The 27,733-nt window shown below is 40.7% G+C and overlaps 1 protein-coding gene and 1 long non-coding RNA gene across 2 annotated transcripts in view; one reads left to right on the forward strand and one right to left on the reverse strand.

Moving 5' to 3' along the window:
* The window catches only part of cps1 (carbamoyl-phosphate synthase 1, mitochondrial), a 57,539-nt gene extending 36,644 nt beyond the window's left edge, over window positions 1-20,895 (forward strand). The window contains exons 28-38 of the mRNA XM_046053694.1: window positions 845-920; window positions 1,746-1,823; window positions 4,668-4,775; window positions 4,955-5,044; window positions 5,407-5,577; window positions 13,063-13,137; window positions 13,287-13,385; window positions 17,423-17,482; window positions 17,694-17,806; window positions 19,716-19,845; window positions 19,970-20,895. Of these exons, the coding sequence (XP_045909650.1) occupies window positions 845-920; window positions 1,746-1,823; window positions 4,668-4,775; window positions 4,955-5,044; window positions 5,407-5,577; window positions 13,063-13,137; window positions 13,287-13,385; window positions 17,423-17,482; window positions 17,694-17,806; window positions 19,716-19,845; window positions 19,970-20,083 (1,114 nt within the window). The 3' untranslated portion in view covers window positions 20,084-20,895. The remainder of the gene's footprint in view (window positions 1-844; window positions 921-1,745; window positions 1,824-4,667; window positions 4,776-4,954; window positions 5,045-5,406; window positions 5,578-13,062; window positions 13,138-13,286; window positions 13,386-17,422; window positions 17,483-17,693; window positions 17,807-19,715; window positions 19,846-19,969) is intronic.
* LOC123973558 overlaps window positions 16,482-27,733 on the reverse strand; it is a 73,704-nt gene continuing 62,452 nt past the window's right edge. The window contains exon 2 of the long non-coding RNA XR_006825641.1: window positions 16,482-17,461. This is a non-coding gene — a long non-coding RNA (uncharacterized LOC123973558). The remainder of the gene's footprint in view (window positions 17,462-27,733) is intronic.

The following is a 27,733-nucleotide window of genomic DNA, read 5'->3' on the forward strand; positions in this document are numbered from 1 at the left end:
AATAAAAATATCAATTTGACCATTTTCAGGCAAACAAGATAAGATAAAAACAGTACTTCTGTTACAACTACTACCATTGCTACAGTCATCACCAGTACCAATACTTGTGGACTGGTGGATTGAAAAAAACATCAATGCATAGTCATTTTATTCTTGCAAAATGCTTTCCATGGAGTGCTTTTTCTCAGGGACGAACTCTGAGCAAACATATAGCCTCTTTTTACTCTTAATAATAATCATATGCAGAATTTTATTAAAGAATCTGAAAACTCAGAAGAGTCACGCAGAAAATAGATTGCATCTGAGTCAAGCGTTTGCCTGAATATAAATGCATCTGAATCTTCTATTGCTGGTACTCAAATGAAGGGTCAATATTCATTTGGGAGTTGGACATATGTCTGCCTCTGAGCAACAGACAGCTGGGGAACAAAGATCTGACCCAAGCCTGTGGCCTTTCTCTGTCCTGTTTCTCTCAACCCCTCCTCCCCAAACAGGAGGATAGCCCAGCTAGCAGTATAAAATGAAAAAATAACAACAACAACCTCAACAAAACTAGCCTAAATCTGTTGTTTTTTAATGACTAAGTTCTGAACTCGTTTTCAAGAGCCGGGAGTGCTTTTCGACCTAAATAGCTGTTCTTCTCCCTCTCTCCCGCTCCTTATTTTGACTGTTTCCAGACCTTGTTCCCGATGGTAATAGTGATGCAACGGAGAGATAATGAGTGTTTTGAACGATCATTTAAAGCTCATATGTTCTCCTGTTTGCTTGCTTCTCTTCCTCTCCTGTGGCCTTTTGTTCTCTCTCTCTCTCTCTCTCTCTCTCCCTCCTGCTTGCATCTCACCAGTGGCTCTGCGATGAATGTTGTGTATGGAGAAGAGGAGATGAAACGCTTCTTGGAGGAGGCCACTCAGGTGTCCCAGGTGAGATCGGAGTTAAATGTTTGAGCGTGTGCCTGCACATGTGAGAGAGCCATGTTGCCTCCATAAGATGCACCACGTCTTTTGATTTTTCACTGTCTTGATTTTGCATGTTAGGACAAGTGATCAGTTTCTCCATCACACACTCCCTCTGCTTTCAATTAACTGATACTACCAGCTGGCATGGCTGTTGGCTAATATTGTGTGCGCATCTCTACTTCACTGAAACCCCAGGAGGCTTGTGGGCACCTGGCCCCTCCAAGGGCCCTTACTTGGGGCTAGAAGCATACACACACATGCACATATCACACCTTTTAGAGCACCAAAGCAAGCTGATTAATGGTGGTTTAACAGGTTGGGTGGTTTAAAGTGATAATGGAATCTTTTTGTAAAACACTCACGGCACACAGTGACCTTCAGCATTCATTTACGGGTGCTAATGTCCATCTCAGATGAGCAATGTAGCAATTTTTACACGAATTCTGAATTTTTGAGCATTGAATTTAATTTTACAATTACCATAAACCTAATATAAACATAAAGTGAACCACAGGTTGATTTGAATTGCGGTCTGGCCACTGTCCTAAAAAACTCAATGGTTGCTTTAGCTGAGGAGAAAAGATTTTTCTGTATTGTGAACACCGTCACATTAAAACAGAGTCTTCAAAAGCTTAATTTCAAATCCAGTGTGTAGTAGCACAGAGTCAAAATAAGATTTTCACTAACTTGTGTCACAGACGGCACTATACACACAAAAGGCAACAACCTTGTTCTGGGTTATTTTACTTTGGATTCACTGATAGATCCATCGTGCTGTCTTTCCTCTAGGACCATCCAGTGGTCATCACCAAGTTCATCCGCGGTGCCAGGGAGGTGGAGGTGGATGCTGTGGCCAAGGGTGGCAAGGTGAGACATTACTGACATGTTCTGTGTAGTTGTGAGTTTTTGTCTTACTCTCCTTAATGCTGGTCTGTTGCCAGCTTGTGTATTTGAAGACGTCTAGGCAGTTAAAATAAACACGCACCAGATGATGTATTATGGTATGCCTGCAATAATTACTAAAGCACCTGAAGGTAAGGTTAAAAGTGAGTGCAGTTTAATTTAAAACATGACTTGTTCAGAGAGTATATATGTTCTACATAATGTCACAGAGTGTAAAAGCTGGGAAACAATGTTATTTGTCCCTCTTTTATCACGTAGAAGCCTGTGTATGTCTGCACCTTATACTCTGACCTAACACACCTACTTCTGGACCCATCAGCCTAATATTTTCCGATCCCATTCATGACTGTATACTCAAAGACCTATTTTAGTCTGCAGTAAAGCTTTCAATATTCTCCATTTTACAGTATATGTTACGACATAGCAAAAGGCATTGCTGGCAATTGGCTGAAAACAAGGCTTTCCCAGTCTGCTGCAGGCCACATTTTGGCCTTTGTTGTAGCTCATAAACTGACATCCATAGAAAAGCTTGGTCTCATTTTGAACTGGAGCATCTACAGATTAATTCCATACCAGATATGTTATAATCCACTGAAGTTAGGCATGATAGGAAATAAATAAATCCCTGTTTTGGTTATCTTCACCGCCATCTTGACTTTATGGGAGCCGGGAGGGACAATTGAATGAGATTCAACTCTTCTTTGTTTGGAAGAGGAGAGGGAGGTAGGAAGGGGTTTTATTTTGTCTGTTGTGATAACAAAATGTTCTAAATAAATAACAATATTTAAATTGTTTCCTTATTAACTTTATATAGTTAGGTGAACCCATGCTCAGTTACAAAACCATTACATTATTCTATGAATCTTAAAGAAAACTAAGACCACACTATACAAAACTATACACTTTTTTAAAAATTAAAAATGTTGCATACATCTATATAAGAAAACTTACACTATAACATACAGAAACACTGTCTTCCTCTTATTCTGCTACTCTCATACATACACGTTGCACACACAGCCTGCCCTGCACTCCCTGTTCCCCACCCACATGCCCCCAGACACACCTGTTGGAGATCTGCACTCTTCTAGTTTATATTGACTGTTTGACCATATTTTAATTTCTAACAGTATCATTGTTATTCATCTCTGTAGCCTGGCATTATTCAGCCCTCCATTATTTTTCAGTTTAAATGAGAGGTAGGACAGATATTGAGTCCAGTAGATGAATAAAGTGGAAGTAATCTCATTCATCTTTAGTGAAAAGACATTACAGACCAGACAGATCTGATTGGGAGAAAGGAATACCATTAAAACCAAAATGCAGGGAAGTGGTGAAAATTCTTTATAGATTAGATCAGGCATATTGAAATGATTCTCGTCCAACAAAATGTTTTCATATCTGATTGACACGCACCACAGATTTGTCATTTTTATTTGGATTTCTTGTTACTTATTGTACTATGATATTGTTCAACTTAATTTATGCCACAAAATCATTAAAAAATTCCAAAACAAAACACTGTTGCGTATAGATTGAGTAATGTCCTAAAAGTTCATAAAGTATTACCGTAAACTCCCATTTTATTTGCTTTAATCATTGAACTCACACTACCTTCAATTGGGACAGGTCGCTAATTCCTTTCCCACAAAACTCTTTTCATATGTCTTACGTCTGGAGAGGATATTTACATTAATCTGATTATAATGCTTCCACTTACAGACCATTATGAGTGGTAATATTAAAAAATCCACAAGTTATTCAGTATAGAGATGTGTGTGTGTGTGTGTGTGTGTGTGTGTGTGTATGTATCTGTATGCACACAATCTGTTTATTTTTTCCGTGGGGTGTTTAAAAGGGATTCTGGGAGAACTACGAAAATCACTCTAACTTTCGGAAACTTGTATAACTGCATAATTGTTAGCATTGTAAGTTTGTAGTAGGCGACACAGCCACCTAGGTACTTGTCCTGAACTGTCTGTTTTTCTATAGTTTAGGCTGTGGGAGTCATTTCAAGGGTGTCAGTTTGAACGTGGGCAATCCAGTTGTATGGTAGATTTTCTCTCTCTACTTTCCCTGAATACAGCCCCTCCATTATCTTCAGTATCACATTAACAAGCTGTCCATTCATTGAATACCAAACAGGCCTCATTATTCCTGGCCAGGCTGTGTTTGTGTGCGTGCACGTGTGTCAGTGCGCGCGCATTTGTGTGTGTGAGTATATGTGTGGGAGAGTGGAAAAGTCAGAGATAATACGTATTAATTACAGGCTCTATCTGAAGAGTGCTAATGAATGCTGTGGTTAGCAGCAGTTTAAATGAGCTAATGACACGGCAGCTCATTTACAGACACACACACACACACACACTCGTATAGAGTTGCTTGGTGATACGCGTCTCCTTTTCTGTGGGTGAAATGCCGGTAGACACTGCACGTCCATGTAAATCATTTCTTACCTAGTCCATCAACAAATATATGCCCTTTGTCCTGTACAGATTGTCAATGAGTGTTGACGCGACTCAATTTATTAATTTCCTCCAAACGTGCAGTGCAACACTCACTGAATTTGAACTGGCTCAGCGTATGTTGACGCTGCATTTTTGTGTACTATTATGCACTGTGGCAGACTGTAGGTATAAACACATCACGTCTGGAGGCCATCTGCCTCAAAGTCTGAATAATTCTCATCAGAGAACAGACCATGGCTGTAAAAGTTGAGTTGCCTCCAGTTAGGATTTATGTCGCTTATTATAGCCATGATCTGCATGCAAATACTGCAAGTGTGACATAATCGCTGTGTCTGTCCAGGTTCTGGTCCATGCCATAACAGAGCACGTGGAAGATGCGGGGGTACACTCTGGAGATGCCACCCTCATGCTACCAACCCAGAGTATTAGCCAGGGGGCGCTAGAAAAGGTCAGTTAAGTCACCCTCAGCATTCACATAGTGACTCAAACCATAGGACTTATACTATAATTTTTTAATGATCAGATTGATATTCACAAATATTTCTCCCTTCGTGTATATAGAAAGATTATGATATGAAACAGCCTCACATATATTATACGCGTGTGTTCTTTTCCCATTGCTCTCAGGTTAAGACTGCCACCCGGAAAATCGCTCAAGCATTTGAAATTTCGGGGCCCTTTAACACTCAGTTTCTGGTTAAAGGCAATGATGTCATGGTAGGTAATATTTCTCAGGGTATGACTAAAATAATAGATTGACATTTTCACACCTGGTCGCAGCAAATGCAATTCACTCACGTCAAAATCACCGTGTGTTCAGATTTATTTGCAAAGCTGGATGGATTTTCTGTTCAATGTTACTTTCAGTTTTGGTGTTCCATCAACCGTACACATACAGGAAATGTGCGTGTATTCTGTACTCTGGTCATTTGTACAGTATGTTTGTGCATTGGGAATTTGCATATCTGCATTGAGTGTGTTTATTTTGTAAATTAGCCTTTGCCAATGTATACATTGAGAAGAATTGAGAATTGCAAGTTTTTCTGTAATGAAAGAATTCGTGTTGTGTACCCTTTCAGGTGATAGAATGTAATCTTCGGGCATCGCGCTCCTTCCCTTTTGTGTCAAAAACAATCGGTGTGGACTTAATCAATGTGGCAACCAAAGTGATGGTGGGAGAGCCTTTGGATGAGGCCAACCTGCCTTCGCTGGAGAAACCCATTATTCCTGTGGACTTTGTTGGCATCAAGGTGAGAGGGGAAAGTGAAATAACTGTAAAGCTCAGAACAGCATGACTGGCTTTCATCAAGCTTTATTCGTTTTATTCTAATGGAGAGATTTTATAGAGTACAGAGGCTGAATGGATGTATATATGGAGAAATTAATCACTAACAAGTTGATGACTTAAGTAATTGAGGACTTTTCTGACTCGTGGCTTAGACACAAGCGTGCTATAAAATGGGCTGCCCTTTGAATGTTTTTATACCATGGCAAGCAGAGCTCAGTCATAAGTACCTGAGATAATAATCATGATGGGCCTTTTTAACAGAAGACATTTTGAAATGTCACAGCAGTCCAAAGTACAAAAAGACTTCGCACATCCAAATCAATTTATATTTTCCCTCTTATTCAGTATTCATTGTCAGAATTCAGCACTGTCGCGGATATGCGTTGCAGTTATTTTGTTTTTGGTTTAGTGTAATGTTTTTTTTCTTCTACTTTGTGTCTCAGTAGTAAATGGCTGCCTCCTATTTAGTTGCTTCAGTTTCAGGATCCTGGTATTGTCCATGGTGGCTTATTGTCACACTGTTGCTGCTTACTGGGAAATTTGAATAGAACAGAGCCATCAGTAATGTTAGTAGTTATACTTTTCCCAATATGAAGTGCTGTGAAAACTACTTTCTCTGCCACATTTCTCAAGTTAGATAATATTGTATAATTAAAGTTGTTGTGACGCTATAACGCAGGACAATTCAACTGATGATCAGTTCTGTTTACAAATAAATAAAATTTAAAACCTGAAGGAAAAACAAATCAGGCAACTAACAGATATTTTTGCCACAATAAATGCTTCAAACCAGCAGAACACTCCTGTGCTGTCAGTAACAGTCAATCACACAGATGCATGATTTACAACGAATGCCGTCTTTTGCACTGCTGCTGCTAACATCTGGTAATCCAGCTGCTAAGGCAACTTGTGCAATGTAGCAAAATAAAAGTTTTGAAAATGTTGTGGCGCGTTGTGTCCAGGGTACACACTCTACATATTGACATAGTTCATGTGACAATAGTTCATGGAAATGGAGTTCACCAGAGCTTCACAGGTTCCCACTGGAATCCTCTTCTACTCCTGCATGACAACGTCACAGAGCTGATGGATGTTAGAGACCTTGCACTCCTACACCTTGTGTTGGAGGATGCCCCACGGATGCTCAATAGGGTTTAGGTCTGGAGACATGCTTGGTCAGTCCATCACCTTTACCCTTAGCTTCTTTAGCAAGGCAGTGGTCGTCTTGGAGGTGTGTTTGGGGTCGTCATCATTTTGGAATACTGCCCTGCAGCCCAGTCTCCAAAAGGAGAGGATCATGCTCTGCTTCAGTATGTCACAGTACATATTGGCATTCATGGTTCCCTCTACTCCCAGTGCCGGCAGCACTCATGCAGCCCCAGACCATGACACTCCACCACCACGCTTGACTGTAGGCAAGACACACTTGTCTTTGTACTCCTCACCTGTTTGAACCAGATAAGTTTATCTTTGTTTCATCAGACCACAGGACATGGTTCCAGTAATCCAAGTCCTTAGTCTGCTTGTCTTCAGCAAACTGTTTGCGGGCTCTCTTGTGCATCATCTTTAGAAGAGGCTTCCTTCCAGGACGACAGCTATGCAGACCAATTTGATACAGTGTGCGGTGTATGGTCTGAGCACTGACAGGCTGACCCCCCACCCCTTCACCTCAGCAGCAATGCTGGCAGCACTCATACGTCTATTTCACAAAGACAACCTCTGGATATGATGCTGAGCATGTGCACTCAACTTCTTTGGTCGACCATGGCGAGGCCTGTTCTGAGTGGAACCTGTCCTGTTGAACCGCTGTATGGTCTTGGCCACCGTGCTGCAGCTCAGTTTCAGGGTCTTGGTAATCAACATGGCACCTCATGGCAAAGAACTCAGAGAGTGCCATGTTGAACTTCCAGTGACCAGTATGAGGGAGTGTGAGAGCGATAACGCCAAATTTAACACACCTACTCCCCATTCACACCGGAGACCTTGTAACACTAATGAGACATTTTCACTTTAGGGTTGTTCTCACTTTTGTTGCCAGCGGTTTAGACATTAATGTCTGTGTGATGTGTTATTTTGAGGGGACAGCCAATTTACACTGTTATACTGTACACTCACTACTATACATTGTAGCAAAGTGTAATTTCTTCAGTGTTATCACATGAAAAGATATGTTCGAATATTCACAACATGTGAGGGGTGTACTCACTTTTGTGAGATACTGTATAAGGAAAACACTGCTATAGTAATTGCCCCAGCCATATAATACAAAAGTAGAGTCCAAGGCAATGAATGGGAAAATGCTTGCCTCAAATTGTTCCCTGTGCAGTCTAGCCTGTTGCCTGTTTTGGACAATGGCTTGAATGTCAAAAGTAACATTATGTCGCACAGGGCACTGTACCTCTGGCCTTCGATGACAAAGGATTTTTAATAATAATGTGTTTCAATTCTTTTTAAACATCCACAATTAAGAGTTTTAATGGCCACAAACACAATAGTGAAATTTAAAGTTAAAAGCTACTTGTAAGGTCATTAAAAAGTCAAGTGTTTAACAAGTCCTAATAACTATGTATCTGAACTTCGTAAAGCCTGATGTATTCAGTATGGTTGGACAATTAGTTCCAATGTAAGGAGCTCTACATGTATGATATGTTAATAGGCACTGCAGGTTCCACCAGGACAGCTTCCATTGGATCACACAATAAAGGCAGCAATTACTGCTCCTCTACATAGGCATGATGATGGGGATGGGTGGGGGGGTTGTAGTAGTAGGTGCTTTCTCGTACCGTCTGGGAGGCTTACTTCTTAGATTGGGTATGAGAGAGTTTACGTGTCGCCAGCTGTTCCAAAGCTATTTTTCCAAAGTAATTTCTCCCTCTAATTACAACAGAGCTGCTGTAACAATGGCTGTAGTTTGGAGCCAATCACGCAGGTATAATCCCCCACTCTTCCCCGCCACCTAAAGTTTTCAATTTCTAGTCTGCACAGTGGTGAGGAATATTAATCAGAGCTCTGAATACTCCAGGCGTCAGGCTTAAAAGACTTCCTGAGTTTACTTGGAGTCTATGATACAGACTTCATACGCCCTGACTAATATGGGCCTTGCCACAATACATGACGGTTATTTAACAAAGTAGTGCTAGTTTCTTTCTTCCTGTTTAACACGTCCTTCCAGCTTCAACATCAAGCCCCCACTGTAAACACACTGTGGTGTCTGAAACCATTATCCAGCTCGCGTAGCCTGAAGTGTGTGCCATCAAAATGTACTCTCTCATTCATCATCATCTCTGTCCTCATTGCATCATCGCAAGGCACAAGTCGTTGCCATCCAGAGAGACAATCGTCATTTATCTGTCTCATTCCCGCTCAACCTCACTCTGTTGCTCTTACTGTTTCTTTTCTCCCTCTGACAGTCCCTCGTTTGAGGCCATGTTGTTTTCTTTTCACTAACAAGTCCCCGTTGTGTAGTTTCTGTCTCTATATACAAACTCATAGGAACAATAACACAGTTCAATTTATGATACTGAGAGAAAGAAGAGCATGAAAACAACATTCGAAAAGGAGGAGGCGGAAGTGGATTTGTTGGTTTGGTGTCCCCAGTGCACACTTATTGGCTACAGAAAAATAACTTCCAACTGTTGGCTGTTCTGTCACCTTGACCGTGGCGTGCCGGACACTGTGGTGACTTCTGAGATAGACCCATTCTTGTGAACCCAGGGACTCAAGGAAAAACACATGCTAGAAATATCATACATTTACATTTGAGTAAATATTTCCGTGTGAGGAGGCCATGCTAATACCTTCTACCTGAACAACAAAAGCATGTTGGCTTAGAAATATATGCTAGTTAATGTGTTCATTGATTTATTGTAATGGTTAAAGCAACAGTAGAGATTTGTTTTAATACTTTTTATAAGTCACATTTGCTGAAACTATAGAAGTGCTCGAGACAAATAATCTGTAAAATAAAATCACGTTCCTCTGGCTTCTCCTAGTGCTCCTAATGCCATTTGCATGCCCCCCTCCTCACGCTTGCTCACTCAGTCAAGCTCAATATCTTCAGCATGGCATTCAGAAGTTCTGCAAACACAATGTCTGAGAAACAACCACCAGCAATGAAGAACTGCTCATTCTTCATTTGCCAACAACACTGTATTGTACAAAACGTGTGTGAACATGTCCCGGCTCCGCATGGAGCTTTGACCTCATTATATTTGATTCTATGGCGCTCGTATCCACGAGTGTCAAAGAGGCACAATGACAAAAAGTGGGGAATAACTTTTCAGTGGGGGCAGTGATGTACTAGCCTCTCATCCTAATGGGCGCCCAGGGCCGCGAAACGTTAGAAAGATGAGGTTTTTAAAGAAAATTTAACTTGTACTAATCTACGGGTCTTGCAATTGCCCCATGGGGATAAATAAAGTTTTTTGAAATTGTGGGTTTGGTGGGAACGGCTTCACTGAGTGATGCGCATAGTCGAGCGAGACGCGGAAGGTTCTGCATTGTGTGTTCAATTGTTTCCGACTGCTGCTTTAATGCATATCTGCATCCGGTCAAATATTGCTAATGCTTTTTAGTGTGCTTGCTCATCAATGCGCAGTGCTACCATATCTCACAGTTTTCTGAGCACACACTGTTCCCACAATTTTCTGCCACATATACGTATGCACAGTGAAAAATGTTCACTAAAATGGGTGCTATGACTTTGGTAGCGGTCTATTGTATAGTTTTAGAAATGTGTCCGAATAACTTCATTCCACATTTATTGACATCTCATAAAGTTTTTGAAGTAGTGATTAAAGTAGGTTAATTTTTTTTTCAGACATTCAGCCCGCTACTATACAGTGGGAATGTTATTGGTGAAGCCACTCACTCTAAAAATTCTTGTTTAAACTGCTCTGATGATTTTAACTCTTTATTGTACAAATTATACATTAAAACACTACTTTCACAACTACTAGTGCACACTCTAGCGTCAGTATTGCTTGACAGTTGTACCTTCCCTAGCCGCAACACTGAACACTAGCACGCACTCACAACACTTCAGCAATGCCAAAAGAACCTACCTGCAGCACTCTATCAGCTACCTAGTACCCAAGACAAACATCCTACTGGCACATTATTTACATCCTGGAATCCAAACCAGCACTAGTAGCCACTTAATATTGGCCATCTAGAACAGTATCACCTAGCATTGTCTTACTAATGACCTACGAAAGCCCTAGTAATGTCCTACAATACCAATCATTTAACCCTCCCTAACACACCATTTCCAAGTGAATTTCCAGAAAGCGGAGCCTTTTTTCCTAGTTGTATTGTTAGATTGTCAAAATATCCATCATTTGCAACATCGGTATACAATGAGGGAATAGTTATTCAAAAATCTGTAAGTACAAATGTAGCTGTTAATTTCCATTCAGCAGCAAATATAAAGACATTTACACAGGTGCCACTTCCGCCTCCAACAAGACCCTCAGTGAGCAACAATGTTATGTGGAAATGTCTTACTTTATTCATTTCCTTCTCCACTGGAGCTCAGCTGGCGCCCCAAGATAACATTGTTCATGTGGTGGCGCTCACAATTCTACTGTCTCTTGAGAGTGGGCGGTCGGTGTGGGATACAAACATGGGTGGGGGGGCGGTGTTTGTGTGTTTTCGTAGGATGTTGTGGTTACAGAGCCTTGGTTATTGTGACTGTCACATACATTCTGTCCCAGAGACGCACCCTTGCAATTTGAGGACAAACTATTACAACTTCATAATTCGGTTCTTGAAGGCTTATGTGCAGTTTCTCATTTTCAGGCAATTTAAATCTCCACTGCCAAATTTCTAACAGCTCTTGTTTATAGTTATATTTCCACTTCCTGCTTCATAGTTAAGTGGTGGCTGCACATTTGTTTCTACAGTTGGTATGGTCAGTGAAATGTGGAATTATGTACAAAACCACTGTTCTGGATTTACACAGAGACCCACAAGCAAATGTGTTGGTGTCGCTCATCTTCTGTATTTCAGATTGTCCTCTTTTTATTGTAGTTTCTTGTCTCTTTTATTGCACAATTAAAAGTTCACTATCACTGTTATTCCCTCTCTGATGTGTTCCTCTCCCTCTATTTCATTTTCTTTCTTGGTTACATTCTGCCATTTTATCTCTGCATACTTCTCCGTCTTTCACAGACTCTTTTGAATAAAAGCCATGATAAGCGATGCTGGTTCCCTGTCTGCAGTCCCTTCTCTTCGCCCCTTCTTACATTAGTATGCTAACATTACATTCAGCTGATTAGATGGCCCGCTTCAAGGATGAATCCCCCCCCCTAGTGGCCCTTGCCTCTGTGTGCGCAAGCGTGCGTGCGCGCGCTAGCGCATACTCATGAACTGCGCCACACTGGCTCTCTCTCTTCAAGGTAATGGGGGTTGTCTGCTTTTAAATGGAGAAATAAGAATGGCTTTCCACATGGCGCCCCACTGTTCTTAATTTGTCTGTAATACAATAACGAGAAGCTACTGTCTCCTGCTCTTGTTCCTGCACTTTCCTTTAAATCATTCTCTCCTCCCCATCTCCTCTTTTTGTTCCTTCCTTTTATTCCGCCTCTTCTCCTCTTAAGTCTTCTCATTCACTCTCTCCACTCAAGTCAGTTGTTTCAAGATTCTTTCCCCTCTTATCTCTTCTTCCCCTCTCCTCTCTCTCTTCTCTCTTTTTCCGTCTCTCGCTCCCGCTCCCCTTCTCGCTCACCCTGCTGTGTTGCTCTATCACTCAGGCCACCCACCTTTTCCCCTTCTTCTCAGTGTGGCGACAGCATGTCAAACAGGCTGTTACAGTGACTGGTGGCCATTTGAGAAGCGTACTTTCTTTTCAGACTTTCCCTTTTTAGTCTGTCTGCACCAGCAGTTGTAGCACTAATCTCTTTAACTCTCTGTGTTACCATGCCTCGCCCTCTTTTTCTCTGATGTGCTCTCGGTTGAAGCAGAAATGGTGGTTTGCATAAGACAAAATTAAATAATAAATAGTATTGGTTGAGAAACACTTTTATTGTTAGTGTGTATGAGCTTTTATTCATCATTATTGAATGATTTGCCATTTATTATCCCATAAGCAAGTTATACAAGTGCCACAGGCTTGGTCACTTGTTACTGTTTAAGGGAAAACAAGCTTAACTTCACCTCTAGGTGGCAGCAGTGGCATGAAATCCCTGAAATGACTCCATTTATGGGGTCTAGATAATACATTTTTTCAATTTAATGGTTAACTGTCATGAGATTTGCCTTTTTGGTAAAGGTCCAACTGAACGCATAACATTGTGACTTGTAGTAACCACTGGTTACAGCTAACAAGGAGATGTTTTCAAAAGAAGCGCTGTTGTTTCAACAGTGGTTCATTAGCATCACATGTGATCATGTCCTATTACTTCAAAAGCATGTTAAAACAAATCTACCACTTCCCTTCTTGCACCAGGCACCCATGTTCTCCTGGCCACGGCTGAGAGATGCAGACCCTGTGCTTCGCTGTGAGATGGCCTCCACAGGCGAAGTATGTAAACACACACACACACACACACACACACACACACACACACACACACACACACACTTTTGTGTTCATCCTTGTTTTCTTTTCTCCTATATAATTTGGAGTCTGTGTTAACAGTGATTCATGTGCATCCATTTGTTTTATTGCAGGTAGCATGTTTTGGACCCAACATTTATTCAGCCTTCCTGAAGGCTATGCTCTCCACAGGCTTCAAGCTACCGCAGAAGGGCATCCTGATTGGTATTCAGGTAAGACTACAGCCATCTGGAAGTCCACTTGCCTCCTGTTTGTGTTTCCTTTTGGTGCCTCCTGCCCACAAAACACCAAATGCATGGTGCCTTCTGAACAGGTGGCCCAATTCTTTCAGCTTCTTACGATGCCAGCCTGGCTCTCCTCAGTTTGTTTCACACCTTGATTCTTGCGACTCTTGACAACTCTCACGTGAAGTAAAGACAACCGCTCTCAAGTGACTGTGTGAATGACCCAGACAGGTTGCAATACCCATCAGTTAGCAGAATTGTCAATGCCCCTCAGATGAGTCGATAAGATGAGTAAACCTGATGCTGCTATATATATATATATATAATAAAAGGAACTACACAGACATAAAATTCAGTCAATAACTATCCAAACAAACAATAATCCTCATTATAAAAATCTCCTACAGTGAAACATCTCACAAAAATGACAAAACTAGTTAAATAAAATAAAAAACTCTTTAATCAAGTGCTCTGACAAAAGAAGTCTTGAGTCACCATTGCTGGATAGGCTTGCTGGAAAAACATCTTTCCGCTTTTTCCCCAATCGTCAGCCGCAGAAAAGAACAAAATGTAAGCCTGAGCACTGCCCTGTTTTTAATGACACTGCATTTCATGAGTTTCGGTAATTAAGTCTTGCTGCCACCCTAGGTTGCCAAACTGCAAGTTTGACTAATGCGGGTTTAACAAAGCATTCACAACACTAGCTGTATAATTGGTGCTCCTGGGGAACACGTCCACTTCAAGGCAAGTAACTGTACTTGGGGTCACACGCGCGCTGTAACTAGCTGACAAGCAGCAACACTTTAGGCTGACAGATCCAGAACACACAGCAACACAGATGTGATTTACCTCCAGTGGTTTTGAGGAAGTGTGGCAGGAGGATTAAAACTTCTGAATTTTGAGAAAATTGGTGAAAAAAAAATACTGATTAATGTGCTAGTTGGTTCATCAAGATAAGCAGTAGATGGCACACATTTTTTAGTCTGGTGCCATTAAACTATTGCAGAAGAAGAGGGTGTAATTAAAAAGAGCACTAAAAAAATCAGCTTTTAAAAAGAGGCCTGTTTTGCCGTGGCTTCTCACCTGGCCAAACCAATAAGCTAAAACAGGTCTTTAATGCAACATGCATCATAGCACACACTTGATGCAACATATAGGCAGAAAAAGTAGCAAGACCGGTTTAAATGTGATACAACAGCAGCTTTTCTGGTAAAGCTGATACGAATCAGTGTTGGAAAATACAACAGTGGTGTGTCCTGATGAATTGATGTGGGTCATCTAGCAATGACAAGTGTCAAGGCGCCCCCCCGGTGTGCGAGTTTCCACAGACAGTAATGGATGCTGGTGTTTTGATGCACGTCACACGCTGTCGGTGTGTGTGTTGCCCCTTTCTTCTATACTTACAGAAAAAATGATATAATATGAAAAAAGAGTACATAGTGGATACTGGACAATATTAGTATATTAAGATAAGTATACTAATTAAGATTAGTTGTCTACTTAACTGTGACCGTCCAACTCTTGCCATTGTCTCTGTCTCACGCTGTGCAATTCTCACTGTTCTTCTCTTTTTAATTAGCTGTACCTTTTTTTTGTACCAACACCATGTGTCAACATTGCAAACCAAATTAGAAACCTGTATGTCATATAAGACTTATTAAGGTAGGCTGCAGAATATACAAAAAATCAAACCATATCACAGTGGTTTTGGTGAGGCAGCAGTAATTTTAGCAAGCATATTGTTTACTCAGCTGAAGGACACCCAGGTTGAACGAAATCAGTTGCAAATTAGCAGCAACAACTCACAAAGGAGTTTTCAGCACTTTCAGTATGTTTGGTGGAATTCATTAAGTGGGTCTTTTGAAGTTGATTTCTAACATGTGCTTTACAAAAAGATTAATTCTTCCTTTATATGCTGTTTGTGCGACAAACTGAAATTCTTAAACTCATCAGCAATCCAAATCAACAGGGAACCTGCAGGATGCTGCACTATTACACGTGTTGCTGGAATTGTGGGACCTCAGATCTGTTCAAGCTTTAAAAGGATTATCTAGATTATTTTTGTTTGTAAGGCAAAGCTTTGCCTTATCCTGAACTGTGTTAGTATATTATCTTCAGAAATTCAGATTCCTTTACTTTTTTGCATGTAGTTTTGTTTATATGAGCTTCATTTTTAATTCGCAATAAAATGTAATGACCTGGCAAATTTATCATATTTTACATAGTGTAAGAATAGTTTTTATATACAGGGGTGAACACCTACACTACAATCTGACTGAGCAGTCAACTGACCACTGATCACAATCACATTCAAATGTGTTAACAGTAACAGACAACAAGGGGGTTTCTTATATTACTGAAATAAGTCTCCAAGTGTGGACCATCTCCCTTTCCACTTGTTTTGTTGTCTGTTGACTTGATAATAAAATCACACAAAAAATGCTCAAATAATAAGAATTAATAAGTTTGTCACAATATGAATATATGTATCAAAAATGAAAAAATTAAAATAAAGGAAATCTTGAAATCATAGAAAGTAAAAGTAATTCAAAAAGTGGAATTAATGTAACCTTGACACACACTGCTGTAATTTCTGGAGTGGCTTCAGGGTCAATCTCCAAAGCCTTTGGGTGTCCCAGTAAAAGCCTGAACCTCACCGAAAATCTGAGAGTGCCTGAGAGATCCCTCCTCATCAAATCAGACAACTTAGCTGGCCACAAATAAGTAAGGCATAATTGGAGAAACAGAGAAAGTTAGGAGAGACATATTTAAGAAGACGCTGAACTTTTTTTCCAGACTTGGTAAAAAACAATCCTCTGTGTGCTTTTCATTGATTTTATCTATCTATCTATCTATCTATCTATCTATCTTGCTTTTACTCTGTTTTTGACTGTTTGCCTTTATTGTTTGTCTTCTGCTTGCTTGCTTTTATTGTTTTTATCATTAGTTTTTACTTTTGCCTGGATACTCTAAAGCACTTTGGGTTGCCTATGGGTATGAAATGTGCTATATAAATAAATTTCCCTTGGAAGAGGAGTTCACAGTTTCATGCACATAAAAGTTTGACAAAAAACAAACAATTACTGTCGAGGATTCCATATTTATTTCTCCTCATGTCCAAAATACACTGGAGGTCTACAACGCATATAAGTTTCCGTGGGTAGTTATGCTGCATCACTATAAAATATGCCTCAGTTTTTCCTTTTCAGCATCAATGTCGTCAACTGCCTGGCTGTAGATTGGTACATTTATTACCCACACAAAACTAAACTGAAGCATGAAAAATACCTAGATAACGTGTTAAAATAAACCGCAGATACCAAAACTTGATTTGACCAATATTCTTGAAAAAACTACAGCTGGCACCAAACCCAGATTTCCAAAGGAAACATGTTGAATACCAGTTACCCTTAAGTTGTATCAAAGGGAGGCAAACAGTGCAGATCTACACAAGACGGCGAGAACTCGGGAAAAGACGCATGTTTCTTATTCAGCGAGAGTTGTAACACAGTCACAGCAAACACATGCACTGCCAGAGAACTCTTCCACTGGCTGATTGTGAAAACACGGACTGCAAAACCATCCTGGCAGAGTAAGCAAAAAAAAACAGTCCAGTGTTTGAAAAGCTGCCCCATAGCACTCCTGTCTTACTCAACGTTGCTCATACTACCTACTGATAAGATTTCTCGCTCCACAGTGACTGTCATCACATCTTATATCATAAAATAATATACTACAACATTTTGTTACAATCAACTATAACGCAACAAAAAGTGAGCGTCTGAGTATTCCCTGAAGTCTGGGAACGACTTGACAATAATGTACCAGGGGCACTTTTTACATTGTTACAGAGTTGTTTTATAGTCTTACATTTAAATGTAATTTCAAAGTTGACCTGCACATGATGGATTGTTTCCCCTACAGTTGCTGTGAACCATTTTGGATGAACAGCCAAAAGACTTGTTTTCCTGATTTCTAATGCTGCATTTTGCTTCTTCGTTTCTTTTTGCTTCCCTCCCGTCCAGCATTCGTTCCGACCCAATTTCCTGGCTACAGCTCACCACCTGAAAGAGGAGGGATTCAAGGTGAGTACTGAAAGCTTGCATGTATCAAACACTATAGACCACACTTTTTCATTGAAGATCTAAAATACTGTTTTCCTCTACAATTTTCACCTTTCTGGTTCTTATGCTTCTAACCTTATTAACAGATTAAAAACACTTACCTCAGCCACCTCAGTATTGTTTATGACATTCTGTATATGTGTTGTAATGTTGCCTTATTTCTGTCCTCTAGCTCTATGCTACAGAAGCCACCTCTGCCTGGCTGTGTGCCAATGATGTGCCTGCCACTCCAGTTGCCTGGCCCACTGAGAAGGGAGGAGACACCAGTTTGCCCAGTATTAAGAGGTTGGGAACTATTCACTTTGAACACTAAATTGATGACTGAATTCAACATATTCATGGAAATGTGGAAAACAAAGCCCACTAATGTGAAATTCTTAGCCAAAACTCAGAAGCTAAGACTTGCTTATGGTTTCTTGAGGCAAAGCTTAAGTAAAACATCATCTGTGATTCATTAGATTCAAAATAGGGATATCTACTATAATCAGATACTGCCTTAAGATCTAAGGGCATAGCCCCTTCATTAGCTCTGTAATATGCTGATAAGATCAAAGAAGATGCAGCAGACTTAGAAGTCCAGAATCATTGCATTAGCCAGAATTAGGGCTTGAAAAAGGAGGATGAGGAAAGTCTTAAGTCAGAGCAATGCCAAGTCAAGGGAGGGAAATCAAAAAAACAGCTGAAACATCTGGGTTTTCATTTAGCCATGGCCAACAACAAAGCAAACATAACACTTTAATAGACATTTTAGTTGATTGCACTGCATTTCTTACAGTTATTTTTTAAATTAAACATAGATGTTATGCCATTCACTTTTGCTGTAGTTAAAAACATGTTCAGTTGTCAAAGGTACAACCTTTTTCAAACGTTCTAGCAACACAGAATAATCGTAGCAGGCTGACTGTGACAGCAATTTTCAGGTAATGATCCCACAAACAAGTCATGATCATGCTACAATGAAGCCATCTGGGCCATATGTTTGGAAATGAGCTGGTGAAGAGGAGGATGTAAAGGGAATTTAATAGGCCTAGACCAATACAACACACACAGATACACACATACGGCTGGCTGGCATCAGCTGTGCAAGGTGGCGTAGAGGCCAACTCTTTATAGAGAAGAACATGACCTTTGTTGCCACTGTTGTCTATTCTCCACATTTTCTATGAGAATTCAGGCCTATTGCCATGCTGTCCGTCAGAGGCCTTCAAATGGTAAAAAGCAATTTGCCGCACATTTGTGTGTGAGAGAGTGAATAATAATAAAAAACAAACAATTACTGTTGAGGATTCCATATTTATTTCTCCTCATGTCCAAAATACACTGGAGGTCTACAACGCATATAAGTTTCCGTGGGTAGTTATGCTGCATCACTATAAAATATGCCTCAGTTTTTCCTTTTCATTATATTTAAGAGGTAAACAAAACTAATTCAAATTGTTCTTTTTTGCAAGGTGTTCACATTATTTTGACAGCTCGTTGTGGGGTCAAGGAAATATCTAATAAGCTAAATTTTGTTTTCATTAAAAAGTAAAAGTTCCAGGAATTGTATTTCTTTAAATTATTTGAATGATACGTGTGTGCGTGTGCGCGCGTGTGTCTTCGTGTGTCTGTCTTCGTGTCTGCCCAACTAGCCTAAAACATGAGATAGATTTAGCTTTATTTAGCACATTGTAATTACATGTACAGAAGATTAGGCCAATACTGGGCATTTTAATTTTGACCACTAGGAGGCAGACAAACAAACAGCAGAGCTGTTATATACTACTGGCTTAACAAGTTCATACAGCAAACATATTAGTAAAGGATTGCCTACTTACAAGATTAAGGGTCACTTTAGTATATACTTGTGAGACTGGTGATTTACATAATCATTACTGGTTGACTTTTGCTCTCCATTTTGTGCTTGGCATGTAGTGTATGATCACCTGCTAACAGTTTTAAATAAGAAGATCAGTAAAAGCCATTGGGACACAATTATATGGACTGCAGAACCAAACTAGTGCGCTGAAAGTAGCTAAAAGCTGCAAAGAGCTGCAGAGATAGATGCTGATTCTTAGTGGGATCAACAGTACAAACAACTATCTGATTATAGGAAGTCGTTTGATTTAATTGTATTATAACAGGTATTGCATTGCATTAGTTTACATTTATTGGTTTGATTCTGTTATCTCTGACACTGTGTTTGTGTTTATAGACTGATCAACGAGGGAGATATTGACCTGGTGGTCAACTTGCCCAATAACAACTCGCGCCATCTGAGGGATAACTTCCTCATCCGCAGAATGGCTATCGACCATGCGGTTCCCCTAATCACTAATTACCAGGTCAGTAAATGTCAAACTACCAGTGACTGGAGAAAAGTGGTGATGTGCTCAATTTACACCGACATAATATCTACCTTTCACACTTGATGGGCTTTGGCGTAAATTGTTTTTCTGTGTGTATTAGGTGGTGAAGCTGTTTGCAGAAGCTATTGGCCATGCGGGTGAGCTCGACACTACCAGCCTCTTCCACTACCGGCAGAAAGACAGCAAACACAGAGTGGCTAACCAGCAGGGCTAAAGCTTCCTTCTGTTCCCCTTGGTTCCCTTTGTATAACAACTAGAGTTGCAGTCTTTCAGGGGTTACCTAGACCAAAACACAACAACATACAATACTTATAAACCTGTTTTAAAAGCAATGAATTGTTTTATTACTAGCCAATTTACTTACTAATGCTTTACAGACCAGCATTTACATACAATTTATGAACAAACGTTAATAATTAAGAAATGGTTCATATAGCAATTTAAGTCTGTAAACTTTCTGAAGAACTACAAAGACAAAACAAGCGTCATGCTGGAGGAGGATAAGCACCCAGCCAAAGAAATGTTTCGCAATCCCAAAATTGTTCTACTGTCTTATAAGTAAGCTTTAAAGAATGAAAGAATTGATTATTATTAATAAATACAACTTATAACCTCCATGTAAAGGTGACTTATTATAATTGGTACCAGAGAGGGTAATTACACTGGCTTTTCACTCAAGCTGAAGTAAATCCCTAAGAGCAGTGTTACTGTGGTCCAGTGTTTTTTCTCGTCTTGTTTTGCTTTTTTTATGATCAGTGGTTTATTTTGTTTGTTTTTATTTTGGGGCCTCTGTGAATGTGAAACTTTTCGGCTCTCCTCAATACCAAAGTTTTGGCCAAATGACTTTTTTATTTATTTAGTCTCATTCATCCATTTTTGTAATAGACTTCAAACGGTGTAGAAAATGTATCTATATGCATGACTTTTAAAGAACTGTAGGTAAGGTAGCTGTATTGAAGATAATTCTTGTGCATTTTTTGATTAGAATAAAGTTTTATTTTTCAAGAGTTCCAGCCTGGAACCCCAGTTTTGAAGTTTTCTGTTGATGACAACTGATCTATTTATATAGTTGGATTTACGCGTGTATAATACTGTATGTTTCAAACTGAGTCTGCAGCTGAACCTGCTCTGCATTTTAAACACATTCACACAAGTGCATTTAACTACACCCTGTTTAGCAATAAAGCTCCATTTTTACATAACAGAAACAACAAAAGAATGTTACAGTCCACTGAAACAAAATTAAGTCTTCTCTCACATGATGTCTGCTCTGTATGTCAGTGTGTTTGCACCAGACATGCATTAAAATCAGGTTGCTTTCCCTCCCACACCAGAGCCTCTGTTTTAAACATCCAACTTACACACAACATTATACAGCTGCATTGAAACACGAGATGATGTGCTGTTGAGATATGTTTGAGATTAAAAAATTTAGCTTACTGACCTCAAGACAGAGCTGTGTCATTGCAAGTTTGTAAGTTTGCATTTAAAAATCCCCAAACAGTAAAGAATGTTACATGATTCAATACGCTAGTTATGTCAAATCAGAAGCAGAGTCATTCTTATCATGAGAAATGGTCATCATCTCCATAGATGCCTTAGTGTTAACACCCTCTAAAGATGCATGGAATCATACATACATCTGAGTATGATCATGCCATTCTGGCAAATTGATAGTACAAGGCTATACAAAGGAATTAAGTGATTCCAATACACTACTCATCTAACACAAGGCTGATGCTATTATAGGGAAATACAGTTAGTTTTACGTTATTTAATACCCCTCTAAGCATAACTGCTTCAGGTTCCATTTACAGACACACAACTCTCCAAAGACTGCTGATATTGATCTGCCTGTAAATCCTTGGCAACCTTCCTCCAGCTATTTGACTACTTCATGCCTCAGCTTCCGCAGGTAACTTGGGATACCTCTGCACTTGTTTCTTTTTCTTAAGCAACAGCCACTACATCTACCTATAGCACTGTAAGATCCACAAATAGCACATCCCACTGTTACTCTGGTCACAGACTAAAGTCAGATTAGAAAACTAGAGGGGTCAGTTCCTATCTACATAGTAAATGTGGTCTCTCTGTAAGCCTGCTGCTCCACCAGCAGACAAAACAGATTTTTTTGTAAATTTGAGATTCAGGGGTGATCCGTACTCATTACCACCACTCAGTGGTAGTGATGTTACGTCTAATACAGGAGCCATGAGGAGTGTTTCATTATTCAGAAACACATCTAAACCACTGTGTCGGGGCTTGATTTGGATCCGCAAAAGGTATGGCTGATGTTTGAAACAACCAACTGCTACGTTCTGTCAGTGAACATGCAAGTGGTGTGAACTAGACTGAAACCAATGGGGCTTCATCATTATAAAGTTCACTGAGTACACACGCACACGCACAAGCACAGTTACTGTAAAAATCCTCTGGTTTGGTTTTCCAATAAGACATTTATTGTGGGAGGGAGGACTGCATACGTCACAGCAAAGCTTCATTGGATCATTCATCTCATAGCAGAATAAACTCAAACGGCAGTATTAAATGGCACAAGGGCATTTGCACAGACTGGGGCATCATCTGACCCAAAATGTCAGTGTGCTGTGGGGAATAATTTTTCATAAGTTTAAAAAAGTTGTAGGAATTAGATTAATTAATACAGCCAAGGGATGTTGTATTTGTTTATAGTCAAAAAGTAAAAAGGGGAATTGGGATGGGGAAAACATGGACAAAATGCGAATGAATAACAACTACGTGAATAATCCATAGTTGTCATTGATGGACTGTTTTCACCCTGCAGTGACCATTACATCAGCTTTTGGTTCTGCGTACTACTTTGTAGAGTATAACTGCAGTTTTCTTGTCTTTGGTGTTGGCCAAGAATGTTAGGGTAGGAGTGAGAGAGAAGCAGCGCAAGTGAGAAATCTAAATATATTCATGATTCCTTGTTATGTCAGCCAACACAGAAAAAATCCACTTATTTTGCTTTCCTTCAACTGGTTCTCACAAACAGAAAAGACCAAATTATGTATAAGCAAAGTCTCAAATCCTGTTCAGTTGAGCTAATTCTACCTCAGCAGCCCAGGGCCATTAGAGTCACGATTCACTGCAAGCACAGTAACCAAGCAACAGGGCTGCTTGTGGTGTTCATCGCTGACTCGCAGGTAGACCCCTATGTCTTGTGCAGTATGTCTGCAAATCCCTCTTTGATTAAAGTGTAGTGTTGTTAAATTTAACCTTACTCTGTTATTATGAAAAATGATATTCTGTTTTGGTTCTGCTACACGAAGGTTTTAGTTCCTATATGAGTGAGAAAAGTAACTGATAACAAAACATTATATTTTATATATATATATATATATATATATATATATATATATATATATATATATATATATATATATATATATATACACACACATACACACACACACACACATATATATATATACATACACATATACATATATACATACATACACACACACACACACACACACACACACACACACATATATATACATATATATACACACACACACACACACACACACACACACACACACACACGAGCGATGTGTCCTAGGTTGATTCTGCCTGTGACGGGTCATTATCTGACAGCGATCCACTTGTATGAAGTAAACATGCATAAAGGCTGCTGCTTATAGCTTTTGTGTAGGCTACATGATCATCAAAACTAATGCTGCAGCAGCCTAGTTTTTCCCCTGTGATAGAGGTTTGTTCTGTGGTCCCTTCAAGAGAGCGTGTGGCTCCCTCGTGTGCTTTTTGACCAGCTATAGCCTAACTTTTCCAATGCTCTGTATTTTTTAGTAAAAGTGATCATTATACATTTTTCCGTTGGGTAAAAATCCACTGTGAATTTTGGAATTGATAATAATCGTTTATTTCGAATAAGTAGCCAACTTTTACTTGGACTTTCAAACTTTTGTTCTCTGGATGCCCGATGAAGTCCGAAAAAAACAAGCAGAACAGAAGCTGTGTTTAGAATATAACTAGGCTATAACATCTATAACAGCGGAGAGTGGATGACATCAAAAGAGCCGCCGCGTGTGAATCTGCACTTCACAGATGCGCAGCGCAAGCGATCGACCTGCACGGTGAAGACAATGAATAGAATAAACGTTCTGTAAATGCCTGAAATATGATGGTGTTTAAAGGAAATGCACAGCCAAGGTGTTGAATGTTTCCAAAAGTGTGTTGGAGCAACATGTAGCAGAAATAATTACAAAATCACTGCATTTTTATAGCGGGTTATAGGTATACAACGAACCCTGGTGGTTCTAGTGTTAAATGGAAGTCAGCTTTAATGAATTTACATGTTCATCTGTTTTTAAGACTCACATAGCACATCTAATCGCAAATAAGCTCACATTATCACTAAATGTGAGTTTTAGTGAAAATAGCGACATTATTGGAATATTTAAAATTAGTGATACTCAATCATTATTTGCAGAAAGAGTCATTAAAAAGTGGTATTATATTTAGTTATGGAGCAAATGGTAATACATAAAAAACACTGATACATTGACAAGGGAAGAAACAAAAAACAAAGAGGGGGCTGGGTGCTTGGCTCTCTCTCTTGTCCACCTTCCAGCCATCGCAGCAGCAGACTGACTGAGACTGCTGCCGATTTGTATTCTTTTAATTGTTGTTTTTTTCTTATATTTCTGATGGGACTGGTAGTTAGGGATTGGTTTAGGATAGAGGGGAAGCCTCCAGATCCTACAGCACTTTGTGGGCTGGTCTGGAGGCCTTCCGTTTCTTTTGTTTGTTTTCGCTAGCCAAACTTATTATTTTGTTTGAGTTAAATAAACCAAATAAGAATTCAAAATTTAAGAAACTTAAGTTCTTCTGGTACAACTCCTCGACTCTTCTGATTATGTTCGACCACCTTCGTTACGAGCTTTGGTGGGGATCGTAACAAACATACTAACTATCACCATGTGTTCAGAACTCATCATCATTCCAGATCCTTAATGAATAAAATGTTCATTAACAGGTCTCTTTTAGTTCTGGTCCAGGACTTCTTGAGATACTGGTAACGGGCCATTTACTGTAAAACCTTTTATTTTGCAAGTTTAATAATAAGTTGACCTTTAGGTGACACTATTCTATCAACTGCTGTTTCTAAAGTCAAGACTGAACTGTCAATGTAAACTTCTAAGCCAAAATAGATCCGTCTTCCCGGTCAGAAATTTCAACTGGAACACTCCCTGAAGTCGGACTTCCAACCCAGAAAGCTGGAAGAACCTTATCAAACCTGACCTCAAAATCCAAGATGGCTGTCCGTACATCAACAGTAAAGTGAAAGCTGTAGTGATATACTGCTTCTGTCTTTTGTGTCTCATTATCAGTCGTACGCTCAGTACTGTCTTCTATCTGTGGACTATATATTCTATGGTGTTTTTATGCGCCAGTACCGCGTAATGCAAGGTTATAAACTGGTATTGCTAACAATGGCCAGAGGTAAATGGAACGCAACATTAGAGAAGCTTAGAATCATGGAAAGTTTGAACATCCAGATTTCCATGTGTAACTCAATCTGCTGATGAGCTCCAGAACAGATGAGTAAATGGACCTTGAGTTGAGATAGTGTTAGCAATACCATTTTATGTCATCCCTCAACTTTGACACAAAAGCAACAATGCTATTATTTAATAAAGCTACTACTACACGCTAATTTCTCAGTCTATTAGGAGTCTTAAGCTAATCATCTTTGTCTTTTTTTTTTTCTTTTTTTTTTTTTAACTTCTTTATAAACAAGTCTGAGCTCTTGGCCATTTCAGTCATACTACTATAGATGATGTCAGACAGCTGTCATTAAATTGCTTGAAGATTCTTTGCAGGTTTAAGCACAATGTTAATATGTTCAGTTCAAAGCATCACAGTCCTTTAAATAGATTGATACATACCTTATACTCCCTGCTCTTGTTCGCAATAAGACAATCTATGCCACATTCAGAGAAACTCAATATGATGTCTGTTACGGTATGATACCTTCCGGACTACTGCACATGAGAGCCCTTCAGTGGTGGCTAAAATCCAAGGGATTCTCCCCGAGGGGAAATCCGCTCCGTCTGATATGGGTTACGAGTGGGTGCCTTCGTTCCCTGTCTGTATGGAGGAAATCTTGATTCCTGTCCCAAGGCCCCGTGTTGGGAGCGATCTGTCGCCGAACAATTATTTCAACAGACGCCTCACTCACGGGATGGGGCGCGGTCATGGACGGCCGCTTCGCGAGAGGCTCCTGGGAGGAGCATCATTTCTCTTGGCACATAAATTGCCTGGAAATGTTCAGAGCTCTGAGGAGTTTTCTGCCCGCCCTCCGCGATCGCCACATCCTTGTCAGAACCGACAATACGGCAGTGGTGGCCTATTTGAATCACGAGGGGGGTCTGCGCTCGCGCCCATTATGCAAGCTGGCACATCAGATCCTCCTGTGGTCCCAGCAGAGGACTGGTTGCTGTCCCTCAGAGCGATGTACATCCCTGGGACCCAGAATCAAGGAGCAGACCTGCTGTCAAGACAGGGGCTGAGGCCCGGGGAATGGAGACTCCACCCCGAGGTGGTGGAGTTATTATGCGAAGAGTTCGGCCCCATAGACGTGGACTTGTTTGCGTCCCGAGAGACGGCGCACTGTCCCCAGTGGTTCTCCCTCTCGCCCCCAGCCCCGCTAGGGCTGGATGCCATGGTGCAGACGTGGCCGAGGCTGCGTTTCCCCCAGTCGCTCTGCTCCCGGGGGTTCTGGAGCGGGTCCGCCAGGACGGCGTCAGTCTACTACTAGTAGCCCCTTTTTGGCCGGCACGAGTGTGGTTCTCGGATTTAATATCGCTCCTCGAGGGCCCGCCCTGGCAGGTCCCTCTGAGGAGAGACCTGCTGTCCCAGGCGGAGGGCCGGATCTTTCACCCGCACCCCGCCCTGTGGCAGCTATGGGTCTGGCCCCTGAGGGGGCGCACTTCCTAGAGGCGGGCCTGACGACAGGAGCAGTCGAGACGCTGCTCAGCTCCAGAGCCCCGTCCACGAGAAGGATGTACGGCCTAAAGTGGAATGTGTTCACCACCTGGTGCAGAGCACCGTTCCTCCGCCGGCCTCTCCCCGTCCACGCTCAAAGTGTATGTGGCTGCCATTGCAGCTTTCCACGCCCCTCTGTGATGGGCCCTTGGGGAGGCTTCCACTGGTCGTGCGCTTCCTCCGTGGAGCCCGGAGGATGAGACCAGTGACTCATTCCAGGGTTCCCACCTGGGACCTGGCAGTGGTTCTCGAAGCGTTGGCTGAGGCCCCCTTCGAACTCCTGGAGTCGGCTGAGGCCAAGCACCTGACCCTTAAGATGACCTTTCTCCTCGCTATCACCTCTCTGAGGAGGGTGGGGGATCTCCAGGCACTTTCGGTGTCTCCCCGATGCCTGGAGTTTGCCCCGGGGAGGGTCAGGGCCATCCTGCACCCTTGTCCAGGTTATAATAATAATAATAATAATCCTTATTTGTAGAGCACTTTTCAAAAACAAGTTACAAAGTGCTTTAACAAGTGTAAAGAATAATACAAAAAAAAGATAAGAGCATGAAAATTTAATATAAAATTAGTAAAATACAATAAAATAAAAGGGATAAAATAAAGTCAAATAAGATCGGGAAAAGCTCTCCTATAAAAGTATGTTTTAAGAAGGGACTTAAAAGAGTTCACTGACTCAGCCGACCTGATTTCCTCGGGCAGGCTGTTCCAGAGCCTCGGGGCCCTGACAGCAAACGCTCTGTCCCCTTTAGTTTTCAGTCGAGACTCTGGAACAGACAACAGACCTCTGCCCGAGGATCTCAAGGTACGTGCTGGTGCGTATGGGACTAAA

This window comes from Micropterus dolomieu, linkage group LG07, assembly GCF_021292245.1.
Source record: "Micropterus dolomieu isolate WLL.071019.BEF.003 ecotype Adirondacks linkage group LG07, ASM2129224v1, whole genome shotgun sequence".
Classification (NCBI taxonomy): Eukaryota; Metazoa; Chordata; class Actinopteri; order Centrarchiformes; family Centrarchidae; genus Micropterus; species Micropterus dolomieu.